Source organism: Ursus americanus, chromosome 19 (assembly GCF_024610735.1).
Source record: "Ursus americanus isolate L20-20 chromosome 19, mUrsAme1.1.p, whole genome shotgun sequence".
NCBI classification, from domain to species: Eukaryota; Metazoa; Chordata; class Mammalia; order Carnivora; family Ursidae; genus Ursus; species Ursus americanus.
In genome coordinates this window covers 30,121,777-30,142,402 of record NC_142145.1, presented here as the reverse complement: position 1 = coordinate 30,142,402, position 20,626 = coordinate 30,121,777, and the positions used below count along the sequence as shown (strand labels likewise).

The window sequence follows — 20,626 nt, the reverse complement described above, 5'->3', positions numbered from 1 at the left end:
GGAAACACATTGTCTTACCTAGGCACAATTTCACCCCCCCCCCCACGCCCTGGTTTTGTTTTAAGGAAGAAGCATGGATAGGACAGTGTGTAGGCAAAGGGCTAGGTTCCTGTCACGCTATAGGCTGTATCTTGAGAGTAACTGATTTCTTACAGTTAAGTGAAAATTGTTAGCAGAACCATTTTTTTTTAAAGATTTTATTTATTTATTTGACAGAGGTAGAGACAGCCAGCGAGAGAGGGAACACAAGCAGGGGGAGTGGGAGAGGAAGAAGCAGGCTTCCAGCAGAAGAGCCTGATGTGGGGCTCGATCCCAGAACGTGGGGATCACGCCCTGAGCCAAAGGCAGACGCTCAACGACTGAGCCACCCAGGCGCCCCAGCCACCCAGGCGCCCCAGCAGAACCATTTTTTGAATGATAGTATGCTTTCCTACATTCTGTACATATGGATATATTTTGAAATACGTATAATACAGAATTTTATCTATAATTAGAATATGGTTAGTTATTCTAAACAAATATACTTGAGTTTAAATATCTTGTTGAGTGTTGTATCTATTTAAATAGCCATTTTGGGGGACAGGGGCTCTACAGTGCAGAAGTGGCTTGAGCAAGGACTTTAGAATCAGAGTTCAGTTCAAATCCCCTCCCAGTGACCTTGGACAATCATGTTAACGTCTGGAGCCTGAGGTGTTTTTATTTGAACCGTAGTTATAATACTTAATTGGCATCATTATAAGGGTGAGAGATGATGAATGTAATGTGCCTGGCTAAGTAACCTTCAGTAAGTTGTAACTGTGGTTAATTAATTAATAACTAAAGATCAACCCAGTGAAATAAATTTAGTCATTAACAGGTGGTCCAGTCTTTTTTTCTACATACTGAGACAAACATGTTTTTGTAAATACTGGTGTAGTCATGTGTATATTTGCCAGTTGTATTTCTTCTCAGGTTACTAATGGGAGCAACAGAATGGAAAAAAATAATCTTCAAAAAGGTGTTATTTGCTTAATTTGGTTTGCGCATTTTCAACACATGGCAGGTTTCCTGACTTTTTAGAAGAAAAAGATAAAAGAGTAAAGCTAGAGCCAGTGACTCTGCCCCTAGCCCTGCTCATGTAATTTTTCTTAATACTTGAGAAGATTATGCTGTGAACTTAAGTGCTGTTACCACTCCTGTGAATTCAGTTGTTTTTCTCTCTGCTGGCACTTCACAATTGTTTCTTTAAAGAGTTTTCTTTTAAGCCCTGCGTTTACTTTTGTTACCGTATAGATAATAGAGTTAGTTGTAGGATGGTTGACTTCATTATGAATATTTCTGTAGACACTTCTTTTTCGCTGTCATCTGTAACATGTGTCCAATTTGAAATGAGAAGTGGGAGAATCATGTTATAATTAAGGTTCCCGAAGCCTGAATTAACTTTTGATATAAGTAACTTTTATAATTTGACAAAATTCTACAGGATATTATTTCTCATGCAAATAGTTTATATTGAGTTTCAAGCGATAAACTCTTTATAGAATCAAAGAAGATTACACATTTGAGAATTTAGGTGAGAATCAAAAAGTAGTAATCAAATTGAAGTTAAAGTAATACAGGCTGCTTTTTATATTCGTTTGTATGTTTAACCTGGCTTGCATGTGTTTTTCACTGTTTTTTTTTTTTTTGAACTGTTATTTGCAGCTGGATATTGTGTGATTACATATATACTTGGAGTTGGAGACAGACACCTGGATAACCTTTTGCTAACAAAAACAGGTAACAACTAATGGCTACTAGCAGATTTATACATTTTATATGCCAGTGATTTTTACTGTGGAATCTACTTAGTAACGAAACAAGTTACATAAGTGAAAATAAATCATATGTGTCTTTAAAGTCCCTTTATATGGTGCCTTTGAAGGCAATTCCCATCCCTTAAAAGAATCACTTTTTTTATTTTTATTTTTTTGTCAGAGAGCAGAGGAACACAAGCAGGGGGAGCAGGAGAGGGAGAAGCAGGCTCCCCACTGAGCAGGGAGCCTGATGCAGGACTTGATCCCAGGACCCTGGGATCATGACCTGAGCTGAAGGTAGCCACTTAATCGACTGAGCCACCCAGGTGCCCCCAAGAATCACTTCAGTGGTAACCCAGTAACTTCAGTAGTGGCCATCTAGCCCTTACTTCTGAAATGCCTCCTTTGGTGGAAAGCCCATAATGTATACAAGCAGTCGAGTCTCTTACTGTACAGCTCTAGTTAGAGCGTTCAAATGTTCTTTCTCTTACTGAACTGTACTTAACTCACATTAACCCCTGTCTTTAATTCTTTGCTTTTCCCCTTAGAGTTCCATGGAATAATCATTCTCATCCCCCTTTTCCTCTTAACTCTTGAGCCCCTTGGTTTTAACACCATCTCTAAGCAAATAGCTTCCAAACTTACAGCTCTGTACTTCAGTCCATTTCATGAAACTTCAGAGTGAAATATCCAGCCACTAACTTGACATCCCAATTATGTGGCCAAGTTGTTACTTCCTCCATTACCTGTGTAATAATACCTGCTCCTCACCTCATTTTTTCCATCTCAGTAAATTGCAGCATCATCCACCCAAGTTGTTTAAACCCCAGGCTTAGGAGTCATTTTTAATTCTACTCTTGGAGTCATCTCACATACCAAACCTATTAGCAGGTCTTGTCTACTCTTCTCCTCCAAAATGGATCATGAAGTTACCCACTCTCTTCATTTCCACTGCCTTGACACCATTGGAAGCCACCAACATCTTTTGGCCAAACTATTTGAATAAAATCTGAACTCTTCACTGTGGTAAAGTTGTGGCTTGCCCACACTGACCAGTTTGAATGTGTGAATGCCAAACCACTCCTGCCTCAGGCAAATGCCCCTGTTGTTTTTCTCTCTGGAAAGCTCTTCTCTCAAATCATTTCAAGTCCGACTTCAGTTATTAAGTCTGAGTTCAAGTGGCATCTCCTTAGAATAGCCTTTTCTAACTCTCCGATCTGAAATGGTGCGTACTTGCCCACTGCCCTTCTGCATCACTCTGTTGTATTTTTAAAGCACTTAACCACTAGCCGAAGCTCTTTTTTCTTGTATAATTCAACAGATATTTATTGAGCAACTACTATGTGTCAGGTATTGTTCTAGGTACTGGGGATACCAAAAAGAAGAAAACAGACACAGATCCAGGTCCTTGTGGAGCTTGTTGATTCTTATCATCTGGACATTCAGGACTCAGGTTGCATGAGAGTAGGGACCTTGTCCATCCGGTTTGCTACTGTGCCTCCAGAGCCTTGAACAATACCTAGCTAAAATGATTGATAAATCACTGTTGCCTTAATGAATGAGTAAATATTACTGCTCTTCTGTATAGTCTTTTCTTCCCTGGGCTAAATAATTCACGTTTCTCCAGCGTTCCACAGAAAATAGATTTTAAATTACTCTTAAAATGGTCCCTCAGGTAAGAACATCTTTTGTCTTGTCAGTATTCCTCCAAATTGTGATGCCAAGAATTTAACACATCAAATGTAACTTTGTACATCAAATGTAGTCTAATTACTAATATATAAATAACCCTATTAATTCACATCATCTGGAATTTCATAAATTCAGTTTTAATTAGTGTGAAAAATTATCTGTGGTGGAAGTTGCATGTGGGAACCATGTCTGTGTCACAAGGCCAGGCAGTCCCTTTAGTAACCAGGACCAAGGAATGTCATGAACGTTCTTGCCAAATTTGCCAATTTAGCAAAGGATATTTATAAAACATTCCAGTGTGTGGAGAAAATTTTAAGTTGGAAAACGTTTTCCTGCGTTCCTTAACTTTTTCTGTTAAATCTTTTAACCACAAGAATCAAAGTGATTCCATTTGTTTTTTGTGTTGTAATCATTTTATAATTACAATGGAATTATCTGCTGTATAGAGTGGCATTACGTCTATAATGTTATTTTCACATATCTTGTCTCTTCTTTTGGAAATTGATAAATAATAGACCTTTTTCTTTTGGACTTTGAGAACTTCTTTTTGTGTGTGTGTCTGTGTGTGTGTGTGTTGATAGGGATATTTTAAGAATAAAATTTGGAAAGCGGAGTCTATTAATATACTGTGGTCCAGGTCACAGTTACTTGTTTTAGTGGAATTAGAAGTATAAAATTTCAGAAGCAGAAGGTTTTAAGCTTCTTGTCACCAGTTTTCCACTAGAGGGTGCTCCAAATTTGGCTTTAAAAAATCAAAAACTTAACCATGTGCTAGATGAGAGACATTCTCTTTCTTTTGAAACAGCATTTCTTTCAGTTATTTTTTCTTAACTGTCTTTAGTTATTTCATCCATTTATATATACAGTTACAATTTTAAGTATTACTAGGATAAATGTTTTTAATTTTCAAGTTCATTTTGAATGAAATTAAATTATATAAGGAAACACCAATTATGTCAAGACAAATGGAAGTATAATGCGTTTCTCAACTTCTAAAATTTGTAATGATTTATTTATTTATTTTTAAAGATTTTGTTTATTTATTCGACAGAGATAGAGACAGCCAGTGAGAGAGGGAACACAAGCAGGGGGAGTGGGAGAGGAAGAAGCAGGCTCATAGCGGAGGAGCCTAATGTGGGGCTCGATCCCATAACGCCGGGATCATGCCCTGAGCCGAAGGCAGACGCCCAACCGCTGTGCCACCCAGGCGCCCCTGTAATGATTTATTTTTAATTTTTTTGTGTTTATAGTCATTTTTTACTGAAAGCCCATATTTCAAAGAGTTTTTAAGTTATATTAATTACATATGTGCTATAATTAGACTTCGTATAGTTTAGACAACTATTATATATTTAAAGTGAATTTGAATGTGGTTCATTGCAGGAAATACACTTCAGTACTTGTAGTTAAAAATGCCTCAAATATCATGAAGCCCTTCCACTGTTTATTTTAGATCCATTATGCCTTCAGCACAGACTGCGACATGTTAAATTTTAGATTCTCTTCTCTAACTCTCCAGTCTCAGTTGTGGTGGAGCAGTTTTTGTTTGTTTGTTTTTTTTTTTAATGATAAATAACATTTCTCCCATTCTTCAACATAAAATACCTTTTGTCTTCTGACTTGCCAGCCTGAATAGATTTAGTGTCTATGACTCTGCTTTGGGATGAAAGTGGTTTGGAATGGTAATCACAGTTCCACTGATTGATCTATGCCCAGTTCCCTGGTAAGAGAGATGGAACAGAGAGGGAGAAGACACATAAGTTTCATTTTACTGGGGATTCTTGGGGATTTGCCCCCAGCATACTGTTCTACCTGTAAATTTAGATGAGACACCAAAGGTTCAGACTGGTAACTTTAGGAGCTTGTGGAGGAAAATGTTTCCCTGCATAGAAAGATTTGTAAAATGTATGCAACAATAGTGTGCAAAAATGCAAAATGTGAGTCTCGATTCCAGATTTTCCCAGAAATTCTTTTGCCCGTATTTATTGGGCTGTGGATACTCTTGCTTGGTTGAAGTATCCTCAGCTTGTCCAGCAGAGGGCGATGTGTGTCCACCATAAATGTGAAAGTCTGGAAATTCCTTTGTCAGTGTATTGCCATGTGGTCACTACATTGTTTTCCTGAAGCAAATTTGGAGTGAGTGGTATTTTACTTATTAATGCAGTGATACAGCATTTTCTGGGCAAGAAATTAAAAATTTAAGCTCTACAGTGGCATTGGAAAACATGTGATTTTTTTTTTTTTTTTTTTTTTTTTTCAGATTTGGTGCCCTTTGAGGAAGCTTTTAGAAGTTTATCCAGGGTAATTCGATTGTGGCAGGGCTCAGATGGAACATGCTTTGAGTTATCTCAACTCTTGGGAAAGTTTTTTGTTTTATGGTTTTTGGGTTTTTTTTTTTTTTTTCATTTTTTACAATTTGGGGAAAAAACAGGACCAGTATAACTGAAAAGCTTTGTTGTTTATGATATACAGACTTTACAATAGGATGAACATTTAATATTAGTATATAAATAACTGAAAAACATTCACAAGTGGAAACTAGGAGCTAGGTGTCTTTAGTAAATGGAAAGTTCTGTCTAGGTTCCAAGGATGGCTCTTCCAATCTGAAGTTGTGCATTTGTGTAGTGAGAGGAATGGTGGCATTTTGTCTGTCTCAGCACTTCAGAGTAATAAATACTCTCTGAATCTTTTGTCCAAAAGCTCGAAGTTAAGAAAGTCATTGTTAGCTTAATTGAGCACTTTTCTTCTTTATCCTTCTTTAATTTTATATGAAATTGATTCACTTCCTTTTTTAAATCTGAGGAACAGTCTTACATTGGAGTTAATATTCAGGTTCTAAAGTAAAAGTTTTTGGGTTTAGTTGCCCCTTCACTGTTGGGTGACTGGGTAAGTTGTTTATGTCGGTGACTCAGTCTCTTTTCTGAATGTGCAAATAATAACAGAACCTGTCTTTGGTGATAGTGTGAGGGTTGAATAAGATAATATGGTAGAGTTTTTGTATGTACTGAGCGTATAGTAAACATTCCTTAAGGGCTGGCTAGCTGGTACGGTTTTGTTTGTTTTACCACCAGGAAATAAGAGAGCTTTCCTTTTTTGGCTTATGTAGCTTTTATTTGGAGTCATAATTTTAGACATAAAAAATAATATACTTCAAAAATTCCTTTTTCCCACCCTAAAATCTGAACTCTTTTAAGTTACTGCCTTTTAAATTCTGTTTTGAGTGGCTCTTTATTTTAGTAGTATAGGAAGGTTTGTTTGTTTGTTTGTTGGGGGTGAGGGCAGAGGGAGAGAGAGACAGAGAATCTTAAGTAGGCTCCATGCCCAGTGTGGAGCCTGATGTGGGGCTTGATCTCAGGACCCTGAGATTATGACCTGAGCTGAAATCAAGGGTTGGACACTTAACCGACTGAACCCCCCAGGTGCCCCAGTATAGGAAGGTTTATAAAAGAGAAACAGTCAATTTGATCATTGATTTCATCTTACTCTTTCTATGTTTTAAGGTAAATCTTGAGATTTTGAAAAGAAACATGTTTGATTATGTGTTTTATTTTTTTTCTTGGGGCATAACACAGTAGTTCAAAATCTTACCTAGAAAGAATTTAGTTAACTGTTCAAGTGGTGGTGCTTCCTAAGCTATTTGTATTTAAGTTAATTAGTTTGGTAGGTGAAATATACCGTAAAATCTCGATCTATAGACTTACTTTCTTAATGTGCCTATTTATTCTCTGGGACTTGAGAGAAGGGAGGAATAAAAAGCTTCATGCACTTAGTAGGCACCTCATAAATGCTTTTAAAAGGAATAAATGAACTAAGTGTTTTCATGTCATTTTTATCCATCCTTAGGTTTTCTAGAATAATCTGTTTGCTGCCTACACTTATTTTTACTGTAGACTGTGGACACAGTGTTACTTGCTGATTTGATTGGTTTTTCTCAGTTCAGGAATGCAAAAGAGAACCAGACACGTAAGACCACCCCTTTTTAATCCATAAACACTTTTTTAGTCTTTATTAATCATTACTTTAGATGCTTAGATAATGAGAAGGACTTACCTTCATGTGAATAGTTTTCTTTTTAGACATTGTTTGAAATGTGAGTTTTTGAAAGTTTCTTGAATATTCAGTATCAGGAAGTCAGCCTTCTTATGTTTATTAAAACCTATCAGAAAGAAAAGGTTAATGGTTGCTGTTAAGAGTGCTGTTTTTTTTTTTTTTAAGTTTGTTTTAGAAGGACATCATTTCTTCTCATTAGAAGGAATAAAAAATGATAAAGTGCTATACTCTTTGTGCTTAAGGAGCTGGAAATTACCTCATTGAGAAAGTAACTTAGACTGAGTCATGAAGAATGTGTTGGGTTTCTATGGGATACAAGTGGAAAAAAAGCACACATTCCAGTAAAAATACCCAGAAGCTGAAATAAGCAGTACCTTTGCAGGTAATATATAAGTTGGTTAGATTGGTTTAAAGTCACATTGTGGAGACAAATCAATCTACCTCCTTTTGTATCACCTTTTATATGGCAAAGCTTAATTCAACCACTGAAGTAAAACTGTAGATTTGGATATTACCTTTCTTTTTTTTAAGTTTTCTTATTAGGTGATATATTTCTTAAAGCTGGGTAGACACTGTATTTGTTTTCTTTTGCAATAAGTGATTTTGGAGAGGGTTAAATTTTAATGTACTTTAAAGCATTCAAGTTCAAGTTCCACCATAGACTAGCAACCATAAATTAGATTAATAAAAAGTACATTTTTATAGTGACCTCTTGAACAAAAAATGTGTCAATTTTTAAAGTAATGAGGTTGTACCACACAGGGAAACTGTAACCATTAGCGTTGAATATGAGTTTTAATTCATTGAGGTAATTCACCTTGCCAGTATCCCCTCCACAGTGACCTAACTGCAGTTGAGAGTTGTATTAGTATAAAGTAGATCAGGAGTCCTCAAGCTTTGGCTTGTATCAGTATCACCCGAAGAGCAAGTTAAATTACAGGTTGCTGGGCCTCAGGCTCAGTTTCTGATTCAGTACGTATGGTAAAGGTCTGAGATTTTGTTTCAGTAGCAAAGAAACTATCCATAATTATCTGAAAAGGTTATTAAAATTATCGTTCCTCCTAAAAGTCCATATCTATTTAGAGGCTGGATTTTCTTCTCTTACTTAACGCAAAATATCATGATAGGTAGAAAGAATCAAATATGAGAATCCAGCTGTCTCCTATTAACCCAGACATTAAAGAGATTTGCAAAATGTAAGGAGTGCCACTCACCTCACCAAATTTTTTTGTATTAGACAATAGTTATTAATCAGAAAAAAAATGTTAAAATCTTGTTGATTTATTATTTTTAGGTTAATACCTTTAAAGGGTCTCAGTTTTAACTTTAAATGCAGTAAATATCAATAGACATAGCCCAACTAAGGCTTATTGGGGGCCCTCAATAATTTTTAAGAGCATACAAGGGCCCTGAGACAAAAAAATTTTAGAATTGATCATCAAAGGCCATTGTAGTTCTTTTGGTTTTGTTTTGTTTTGTTTTGATCTTCCAAGGGTTTCTGTTCTTCTTTAGACATTAAAATAGTTCTCCAGAAGAAAAGAATACTTCAGGGAATAAAACCTTTATTGGCTTTAATGACTACAGGAAAAATGAAAATATATAACATTTAAAAATTTGTTTTTCTTGAATAGTCTGTCCCCTTTTCATTAGTTAGCTTAATTTTGTCCCTGTTCATAAGAAACCTGAGATCTTAACAGTTGAATATGAAAAAATTACATGAAATATTTAGCAGATAATTGGAATGTTTATACTGATCTGTACTTACATATGTCTTATTGTTCTTCATTACTCAAAAACTATTACTGAAAAATATTTGATCACTACTATGCTTTTAACTATAAGTGAAAATAGCTCTAACCAAGTATATTGTAAGGGCTTAACTAACTATTAAGTACTGGGAGTATTGGGACTGTAGCTTAGGGAGTATTTTTAATTTCAAAAATATAGGTTCCATTGTATCAGTAAGTGGTTGTTCGCCACCTTCTTTTTTTCTAGGTTTCATGGTAGGACCCTTCAACATTCACATAAGAAAACATAAGAAAAATGCAACATTCATGTAAGAAATAAAGCATTTTGTGGAAAAAATAGTAAAATGTAAGGTCGTATGCAAAGAAACGAAAGAGTGGGAAACTTACTATAGAGTGGCAGGGAAGAATATGTGAATTTGGGGCTTGTGTGGGATTTTCAAAAACAGAGTTTGGATTATGGGGAACAGAAGTGAGTCAAGTAGAAGGAATAAGCAGAGGTGTGAAAAAATGGAAAAAGTACAATTTTGAGATTGGTCATATGTAATTATTGGATAGACAAAAGGGAAATTAAAAAAAGCAGTATCTGTTCTCTTTAATCCAAGAACTACAAACGCTTTGAGCCACAATTTTAGAAATAAGTTAATGTCACTTATTAAAATAACTGGGAAATTTAATTAGCACCTCTTATTCCCTTTGTATTTCAAGTCAGGGACAAAAGGAGGTATTACAATCAACATTCAGTTTGTTTTATATACACTTTATCTCTTGACTGTTTAAGATTAATAGATTTGTTAATAGATTTGAATAAGCACATACTTTCTGAATTTCTTAAACATTTTTTTTTAATTTCATGAAGTGCATTTTAAAAATCATTACAAGTTTCACTTTAGACATTAACTTTAAAAGAGAGCCATTCCCTTTGGTATCAACGAGGATGAATTTTCTTAAAACATTAATAGCCTCTTTTCAGAATACATGACTCTTTGAACTTGCAAATAATGGTTTCATTGTTAGATACTGAATCCTTTATGCCTTATAATTAAGCAGTAATCCTGTTCTTTGAGAGTTTTCTTACAAGAAGGATAGATATATACCCTCCATTTGCAAGCAGTGATGCAGAGCTGACATTGGAATTCCAGTAATGCCTGTAGTGAAATGGAGAAAAGTGGAGCTAGGAATCCTATTAAAGGATGGATCCCATTAAATAAGCCTTCTGTGATGGCTGATACAGTTTGATATTAGGGTAGCATGATTTATTTTAAAAAATCAGTTTTGAATCAAAGATTGGTCAGATAGGTTATCTGCTTAAGTGCTGAGTATTATTAGAGATTATATTGGTAACAAAACAAAACATATTTTTTTGAAGATTCATTTATTTCAGAGAGAGAGTTTGTGCAAGTTGGGGGAGGGGCAAAGGGAGAGGGAAAGAAATCCCTCAAGCAGACTCCCTTCCGAGTTGGGAGCCCAGCACGGGGCGGGATCTCACAACCCTGAGATCATGACCTAAGCCCAAACCAAGACTCAGCCTCGTAACTGACTGAGCCACCAGGCACCCCAAAACAAAACATTATTTAAATAATTTAAAAAAACCAAGGAAGGTTTATCTGTACCTATAATATTGTAAGCCTCTCATCTTTTTAACTCTTGAAGGATAGAATGGTATTTGTCTAACAAATTTGTAGAACATAAATGGGAACTCAGAGTGAGAGTAAAGCACAAAATAAGGAGCTTAGTTTAGCTGAACAGAGGATACATGTTTAGTTGATGGCAGTGAATTCCTTAACAGAAGTCGATCAGGGACTTTTTACCAAATCATGGAAAATTCAGTGATGGCATATTCCCTTGAACCTTAAAGGATTAGGTGATGATGCTTTCCCAGGAAGTACTACAGTTATCAAACTCCTTATTCTAAAAGTAGTTTCTCATCTTTTTGGGGAAGATGGACTTCCCTTGAGAATTTGGGGAAGTCTATGGATTTCCCCCAATTTTATTGTGGTTAGGGACCTCTGAAGCCCATTTTGGAATTCTGAAATGGTGTTTTTCAATCATGAGTAATACACAGAACTGTTTTCAATAGCAGTAAAACCCATTGTGTTGATATTACATTTTATAATCTTGAATATGTATGACATAAAATCTGATATTAACTTCTTATGCATCTACTTTTCTGTAACTATAAGGTAAAAGCAGATTTATAAATTAAATCATGTTACAGACTGGCAAAATGTAATCCAGCAACATTAATGTGACAGATGAAGTAATGTTGAAACTAAATTGTCACTTGTAGGGTGAATATGGTACAGATAGTATAGCTTGAGTTTGAGTTCAGAGTGCCATTAATATCGTATCCCATGTGAATATTCTTAAACTGCTTTTCTCTCCTTGAACTACTTTATAACCTTTGTTCAGGATGTTATATAATTTCAAGGTATAACCACTTCTGCTTCTGTTAGTGTCAGCTTGAAACAATTGAAGTAGCTTTGTTGTTTAATACCAACCCCCTCAAAAACACTGAAATTACAGGATAGTACTAAGTAGTAAGGATCTAGGTGATCCAGACTCAGACTCTACTTATTTTATCATGGAAACGAAGATACAAAAATTTTAAAACAAACAACTTCTCACAAGAACTCTCTGGTTTCTAGAAGGAAATTTTTGTATTAACAATGTTTTTAAAAGTTGTCTAAAACTGTAAATGTGAAATTGAGATATCCTTGGTTAAATACATGCAGAATAGTCACACAGTGCTTCTTCATGCTAGGCACTATCCTCGGTTTCTGTACTATATAAAAATAAATGAAGCAGGATTCTTGATTATAAGACTCTTAATGGTTCAGGAAGAGTTTAGCTTGGGGGAGAAAGCTAAGTGAACAAACAATTTCATTACACACTTTGCTGAAGTGTTTTGATATGAATAGGTGGAGTAGGAGCCTCACTAGTAACTCCCTACCAGATGCATGCCAGATGCATGCCTTGTAGGTAGCCCTGGTGTGAGCTAGAGGAACCATTTTGCTAAGCTGTTGCTCTGTTATTTTGGGGGGGACAACACCCCTTTTTAATTCTCTACAGGTTCCTTGCTCTCTATATCTAATTGTAATTCCTTCTCCCTTCACCTCCTATCTGTCATTTACTGTAATAGATAGACACATTTGTTTAAAAAGTTCTTATGAGACTTCCATCAGTTCTCCAATTTGAACAGAACATTTTAAGCCTGGTATAAGCTTAAAAAAAAAAGACAAGGAGATTGATGTGGATAAAAGGAAAACTGGTTTTCAGTGCAGTGGTTGCATTGATAATGGTCACTTATTCTATCTATAGCCAGCGATGATAGTGTTTAAACCTCCAGATACTTGTTTTTATGCGTATACGTGTGTATAAACAGTTGTTTCTCTTCATACATGAACCCTGTGTCCTAGATGTAGTACAATGTCTGCTCTCTACTCCAGATCATTTTCAGCATAGTTTTCTTTAGAGTTGTGTGAAAATAGCACCAGTGTCTGTGAATTTTACTTAAATTTAATATCATTATTGCCTTAAATTTGGACTTTTTTTTATTACCTGGCCTTGGCAGATCTAAAGTTCTTTCTCATTTTCAAAGTTGTATAGCATTTCCAACTTAATGTATTATTTAGGTTTTCATTGTAAGAACAGTGTCTGGGAAGAGTTGCAAATAATAAGATTGCTTATCCCTTTAATATTTAATTTTACTAATTCCTGGCAGTTGTGGTCTCAAGTATAAGGGACATAAATACCAATTCAGTGTATTTTAAACATCTTTAAGATGGTAGTTATTAATATTTATTTTTGAACAGAGTTCAGTATTTTAAATTTTTTTAAAAAGTGGTATTTGAAGTATTTAAGATAATCATTTCTAAGCACCTTTAAAAGACCTGGTCATTAGATATTAAATAGCTTGATTTGGTTTTGCGTTCAGACTAGATGATTTTTTCCTCTTAGGGATATAGCTTCTAAAATGGGACGAGGCTATGGGTGTAATCATTCTTGACTTAAATGAGGTTTTTCGTTATTTTGCTTGACACACTCATCTGTAGCTTGGTTGGAAATAATTACAATGACAGCAGACATTTAGACCATTTTCTGTATACCTGATACTGTGTTAAGTATTAAATGTATTATCTCTTTTAATTCTGTCTTATGAGGTAATTAACAACCTATTTTGCAGCTTAGAAAGTGAGGCTTAGAAACATTAAGTGGCTTTGTCAGGGTCACATACCTGATCAAGTGAAACATGAAGGTGTCAGTTGTACAGCAATTACACTGCTGACTCAGAGGGCCTGCCCTTGCATCACTGTTCACCTGGGACTTCGTGGCCACACCTGGAGTCATTCTGTGCCCATCATTGTTTTCTATTTCCAACAGTGACCTAATGATGGAGTATAACATTCACGAGTAACATAATAATGCTCAGAGAAAGAGGTAGAGGGTTTAGCTAACGTGTTAATGGTAGAATTAATGTATAAAAATATTTTGCAAGATGGCAAAACTATGCCCAAACTCACTACATGTACTTGAAGGAGGAGAATTTGTGGCTGCTGCCCTTGAAGGGGCGGCGAGGGTACCTGAACTTCCCAAATACATGATGAAGGATAGGTTTTCACATAAAACAGGTCATATAATGTATTACAAGACAAACAAGAATGGGCAGATTGCACTAGGGAGATTTTTGGCTGACTTTTTAAATGAATTCATTCCTTCTTTCAACAGTAAATGCCTACTGTGTGCCAGAAACTGTTCTGAGGCTGGGGATACGGCCGCACGCAAAACGGGCGTAAATTCCTGCCCTGGCGGAGCGTGGGTTGTAGGATCCAGGGGGTACTTTTTCTGTTAAAATGTATCCTCTTTTATACCTACTTGTAAATCACAGGATGCTTTATGAATTCAATGGTGAATCATTCTCTAAAGTGAATGATGGGTCACATTCTTATATATCTTGTCTGTGGGCTTAGGTAACTGTCCTAGGGTTTGTCGTCATGGGCGCTGTAGCTGTCTTCAGACATTTAGGCATAAATCCTGTGGCTTCCTAGTCTGCAGCTACCGAGTGACATGGATTAGTTGAAAATGGTTCAGATGCAGCTAAAGAATGTAATCTGAAATTTGGGAATTTTGTTTTGTTTTGGTAAGGGGAGCAGTGATAAGTTAAAGGATTCATCTCAGGAGTACTTAAAAGAAAAGGTCTTCTGCTTATGAATGGGGTTTGTGTAAACTTTAGCATGAGGAATTGGCTACAAAATACTAATTTCTGCTAATACCTTAAAAAGTTATCTAGCCTTTGGCTGTCTTTGATTTTGAAGATGTAAAAGTGGAATATAAATTAATATTACTCTGAGATTATTTTAACTGTAGTTTCATCTGACTAAATGTAAAGTTAAAGTGAACTCCAAAATGCTCTGAAGACCACTCCCAAGCCTGGGTTAAGAGGATTAAACAATTTAATAGACTTCATCTATTCTTTATGAAGAGACACTGCTTATACCAATTATATGACATATCCCCTTCTCAGTTTTTAAAGATAATTCTGGAAACAAATGAGTTTCTTATCAACATCCAGGCAAACTCTTCCACATAGACTTTGGATATATTTTGGGTCGGGATCCGAAGCCTCTTCCTCCTCCAATGAAGCTGAATAAAGAAATGGTAGAAGGAATGGGGGGAACCCAGAGTGAGCAGTACCAAGAGTTCCGTAAACAGTGTTACACGGCTTTTCTCCACCTTCGAAGGTAAGTTGGTTTGCTTGACATAAAGAATTTTGATAAATTCATTTCATAGAGCAAGGAAAGGAGTTGTTCAAATGTATACATTCTTTAGCATCACTCTTCTCCAGAATGACACAGGCAAAAGGATTTCTTAACGCATATTTGATTTCTATTTTGATAAATAGTCTGATAGCAAAAGAAAAAAGAATTTCTTGCTTTCCTACTAATTATTTGATTGCTAAATGCCACCAAATAGGAAGCTTACATTACATAAGATTAGGCAAACAGGGAGGCTTCAAAATCAGAGGGTTAAAGTCATTTTAATAAAATATACTCTGTGTGCTTTGACAGTGCTGGGATGGAGAAAAGATTAAGAGCCTTCATAACCATTCACATCTCCCCAAAGCCAGTCTTGAAGGATTATAATCATGATGTTGAGTTCTTGTCCTTCTCCCAAGCTCACTTCGTACTTCTTTATCGAAGAATGAAGCATTTAGCTTATTTAAAGTGATACTAATCCATTCATTTTTATTCTGTAGCAACTTTATCAGCCTTAGTTTCGATTGCTCTTCAGGAGCATTTAGGAGTTTGTTAAATGATGGGAGAATAAATGTTACATATGATTTTGTCTCTTTTTAGCACCTTATCCGTCATCCTGCTAAAGGAAAAAAGTTGATTTTTCTCTGCCCCTTCTTTCTCCAGTGCTACTCTGTCTCTGCTTTCTTCATCCTAGTTTACTTAGGACTTAACATCATATATCATCAGAAAAAAAAAATAAGTCATGTTTGTTAAATTTAGGACATGGTTATGGTGATTAGTCAAAAATGACAGGATCAGTTGACCCAACTTAACTATGCAGAAACTCCCAGCCCAGGAGACATACCTTCTTTCACCTCTTCCCAGTGAAAATATTCAACTGGTAGACAGTAAGTTGCCTATGCATGTGGGCTCTGTCTCGTTTGTCTTTGTAACCTCAGTTACTCATGCAGTGGTTAGAATACAGACACTCTGTATGTTTATTAAATGAGAACCCCCAGAATTTCTGCTTCATATCTGGGGTGAGGTCATGTTCCTGGGTGATGTTGATGCTGCTGGTCCTAGGAGAATGGCTGGACTCTATTAATCGGAGTTCATCTTCTCAGTGACTCATTAGGCCTTCATTGTTAACTTAACCACGTGTCACAAACTCCGATGTGCATGTTACAAACAGCCACACTATTTATCCTTTAGGTGGCAGAGTGACTCAGTTTGACTTACCAGAAATGCTGAAAGAATAATGAAATCAGTGCTCTTTGATTTGTCTGTTGATGCAGAAGCACTTTCAGAGAGATGAGATGAGAGTTCCACTTTAATAATTGGGATTTTTAATTTAAAATAGTCAAAGCCTACCAAAAACTAGATGGAACCATGACATTCTCAGTGATGAGGCAGACAGAATGATATGAAATGATAACTGGAGAAATGTCAAAGGTGCTCTATCTTACTGAAAGCAGAAGGAAAACAATGTGCTTTATAAACTGTCATTGATAATGGATTAGTAGCAATTCAGTAGAAGGAGAAAACAGGCAGGTTATTAATGTGAAGCCAAAGTTAACTTTCATCACTACTAAGAAAAATCACAGAGATTAATCTAAATAATTTTATGTTAAGTCTCCATGAAAACTGCTTTATTTTTTATTTTTTAAAATTTCACAATACTTTGGTTAAGGTCAGCTGGACCCCAATATTTTAATCAACTTTTATTTTTCTTATTTTTAATTTTTTAAAAGATTTCATTTATTTGTCTTAGAGGGAGAGAGTGCAGTGGGGAGGGGCAGAAGGAGAGGGAGAGAGAATCTCAAGCATAATCCATGCTGAGCACAGAGCCTGTTGTGGGGCTTGATCTCACAACCCTGAGATCACTACCTGAGCGGAAACCAAGAGTCAGACGCTTAACCAACTGAGACACCCAGGTGCCTGCATTTATTTTTTAATGTTGTATTTTAGAACATGGTTCTGTTAGTAAAAATATTGCCTTTACGCCATAAGAATTAACCTGATTCTTGAAAGTGTGTTTAGAACTAAGGTTATTTGGCACTTTTTTAAAATTAGGGTTTGTAGGTATGATAAACCACCTTCTTTTCATGGTTTCTGTTGACTGGTGATCATTTTCTGCAGCAAAAAACCATTCACTAACATTGGACCAAGTAAACAGAGCGGTCCCTTTTGAACTAACTTATGATTGGTTACAATCGTATAGATGTCAGAACACATTTTATGGTGTTATGATTCTCATGTAACAAAATACATCATCATCTCTTTTATTAACCAATACCTAATACATCAATAATTGGTAAATTTGGTTTTTGAATACTGTCTCATATCAAGAGTAATGCTGAAGTATTTTAAGTGTCCAAGGAAAACATAACTCCTTCTCTAAACCCACGTATATGCCAAACATTAATAGATACTTAGGATACAAAGACAGCCTAAATTTACCAGTAAAAGTACTGAAATTAGGAATGCATTTGACTATATCAAATAAAGTTCTTACATTGTCTGTGAGAATGTTTGCATAGTTAACAAACGCCGTGACTCTATTGATCATACTTCATTTTGTCATTAACTTCATTGTTCTCCCTCCTTGAAGTAGTACACTTGTTAAATAAATCTCTTTTTTGTAGGATTCTTCTTCAATATTTGTTGCATGCAAAGTGGATATACTGTAGGAGAAGTAGACCTCTGGAAACCTCACTTAATGTAGTTAAATGCATTTCTCTTTTTAGTATTGAAGGTTTTCGATGAACAATTTAGACCATCTTTGGATGACCTTATATTTTCTTTTGATAATGGTTTTAAAGATGTCTAGTAACCTTTAAATCAATTTTTCTGGGTAGAATATTGAATGAGCTATTTAATTTATACTTTCCTTTTGGGGATCACGTGCCCTATCTTAAATAGAAAATGCAGATTCATAGCAACAGATGTAAAAGATTAATACAGTTAAGGTAGTGACAGATTTTCTACAAATTGGATGTTTAAGCTTCTTATACAATATCCCATTTTATATTTATTTACATTTTGTTTTCTTTTGCTGCAATAATAGCAGCATGGGTGGCTAAATTAAAACCAACAGATAATCTAGAAAACATTAATATTTCCTTTTAAAAAAGGAACACACATACGCTTCCATGAAGGCAAACATTTTAACATAGATCCTGGCTGCCCATTAGAATTACCTGGGGGAACTTTAGGGGGAAAAATGGCTTTGAGGCCTGTCAAATTTGCTTGGTCTGGGATTGGACTTAGGAATTAATATTTTTAAGAAGCTCCCAGGTGAGTCTAATGGGCAGCCAGTTTTGAGAACCTCTGAAATATCCTTTTCAAGATTGAGCCTTGTTTTCCCCTCCTTGTGTTACTCTGTGTGTCTACCCTATGATGTATTCCTGAGATTCCCTTATGGCAAGATTGGGAAAAACTGTATAGTCAGCAGAGCAGAGTGCAAATAATTGAGGGTTCATTGAAAGAGCATATTTTTTTCATGACATAATACATAGCAGCTGGCTGTACTGTGCTGATACCATGCATGGTCCTTGCAGCCCTCTCAAGTGGATCTTCTTGATTTCCATGTCCTACCTTTCTCAAAGCTTGGTGCCCTCCTTGGTCCCTATTGCAACTTCCAAACCATTTCTTTCCTTGCTTGCTTAAAGAAGAAAAGTGTAAGCACACATACCATGAGATCACACCAATAGATATTCTCCCCACTGCTACCTATTGTGTATCTCCCCATCACACTCTGTTTCTTGAAAACTTGTGTTGCCTTCTTCATGACTGCTGCTGTGATTTCACCATTCAGACATTGAATGCTCCAGCCATGACCTGATGTCTGAGGGCCTTGTTCTCTTCCTATAGAGCCAACCTTGTCCACTCCCTCTCATCAGTACCATTAATTTACCCCTCCAAAATCTCAATCACAAGCTTTCCACTCTCTGACCAACATCTGTCCTTACAGCTAATTTTTGCATTATACTCATTCCTGGAAGTCTGCAACCTCATTGATAGATCCAGTCTTGTTGCCATTCCACCATATAAAATCTACCTTATAGTCTCACTTTTCTCTTTTCCCCACTGAATTTTATGGCCTCAAACTATGATCACTGCCCTTCTCTCTCAACTTTCTTACACATTTTTATCCAGTCCTGTAACCTCACCTGCTGACCCTTCATCTCTAATCAGAACTGTGTGTCTTCCTATTTCATGCAGTGCAACAGCTGTATGTTACTAAAGAAAAGCCAGCAGCCACGGTGTTCGCACCATTAGTTTTAAATAGTGGTTCTCAGTTTGACCTATTTTACACTACCCTTTCCCCCAAAGCACATTTTGCAATGTCCACAGACAGTTTTGGTTGTCACAACTGGGTGAGTACCACTGGCGTCTAGTGGGGAGTAGGCAGGGGAATCACTAGACATTGTACTCCTGCTGTAGTTCTTTATTCTCTTTCACAACCCATCTGCTTTAAAAAGGTCAATTCTCACTGTCTCCACTAACTTGCCTCCTTTTCTTCCTTCAGCCTTCTCCAGTAAGACTTCCAGCCCTACTCTGCTATTAAAACTAATTTTATCAAGATATACAGTTACCTATACCAAATCTAGTGGCCGCTTTGCTTCCTAGCATCTTTGACACAGTTGAGCACTCCTTTGTTCCTGAAAACCTTTCTTAGATTTGATGTAACCCACTCCTCTGTTTTCTTTTTGCCTTGTTGGCTACTTCTGCCAACTTGTGCCTTTTTATATAATGCATAAGTAGATGGCTAGCATAGAGGTCCTGTATCACCTAATGCCTGATCTCCATCCCTAGAGAAGACATGGAGGATACTTGTTGATACTTTTACTGAGATCAGCTAAAAGCCTTTATTGCCTAAAAACAAAGCTTCATTTACTCACATCCGTCCCCAAAGTCAAACCTGAATCTCTTCTATCGCTACAGTTCTAAGAAGGGGCCATCCAGAAAAATTATAACTGTGTAAGGGAAGAATGTTCTGGAGCAGGAGGTGGATTATGCCCAGGATACACTTATACCTTCCCCACAAGGCTCCACTTCTGGATATGAACATTTGGAGTCATACCATTCTTTTTAGAGGGAGAGGAAGTAGAAGAGTTTGAGCATTGGTGAGGATAAATCTTTAGTTCCTATAGGGCCAGCATAGTCCAAAGATGGTATTATTTATATATCTAACCTATCTTTAATTGAGTACTAGCTATTTTCTCCTTCATTTAGGATTGCTTATATCCAGATGAGCTGCCGTAGTTCCTAGAATGGTGATTAATAGCCCTGGAGGGATATTCCTGAATGATTAGTGGGATGACTGTATATCTCTTTCATTCCTTTAGCCGTGACACACTGAGGTGGTCTTAAGGTAGCAGATTCTTGATATCATCTAGCAAAGACAGTTCTTCAGTGTTTAGTAAATGCTAATTAGGTATAAAGTGGAATCTCCTTAGATTTCTCCTAAAAAGAATATCCTTATGTAAGAATGAAATGAATGACATTAGATGACTACTTCAAAAGTTTATCCCGTAGTGTGAGACATAGAAAGGGCATTATATCGAGACCCCAGAATAAGATACTTTTTCAAAGCTTGCTTTTCATTGAGACCAACTGATAATGG

General features: G+C 36.2%; 1 protein-coding gene across 2 annotated transcripts in view; it reads left to right on the top strand.

Moving 5' to 3' along the window:
- Positions 1-20,626, top strand: part of PIK3C3 (phosphatidylinositol 3-kinase catalytic subunit type 3) — a 139,053-nt gene that overhangs the window by 99,892 nt on the left and 18,535 nt on the right. The window contains exons 21-22 of one of the 2 annotated variants that reach the window (XM_045789976.2): positions 1,684-1,758; positions 14,835-15,003. In XM_045789976.2, coding sequence (XP_045645932.1) covers positions 1,684-1,758; positions 14,835-15,003 — 244 coding nt within the window. The other variant, XM_045789977.2, reaches the window with a different exon arrangement.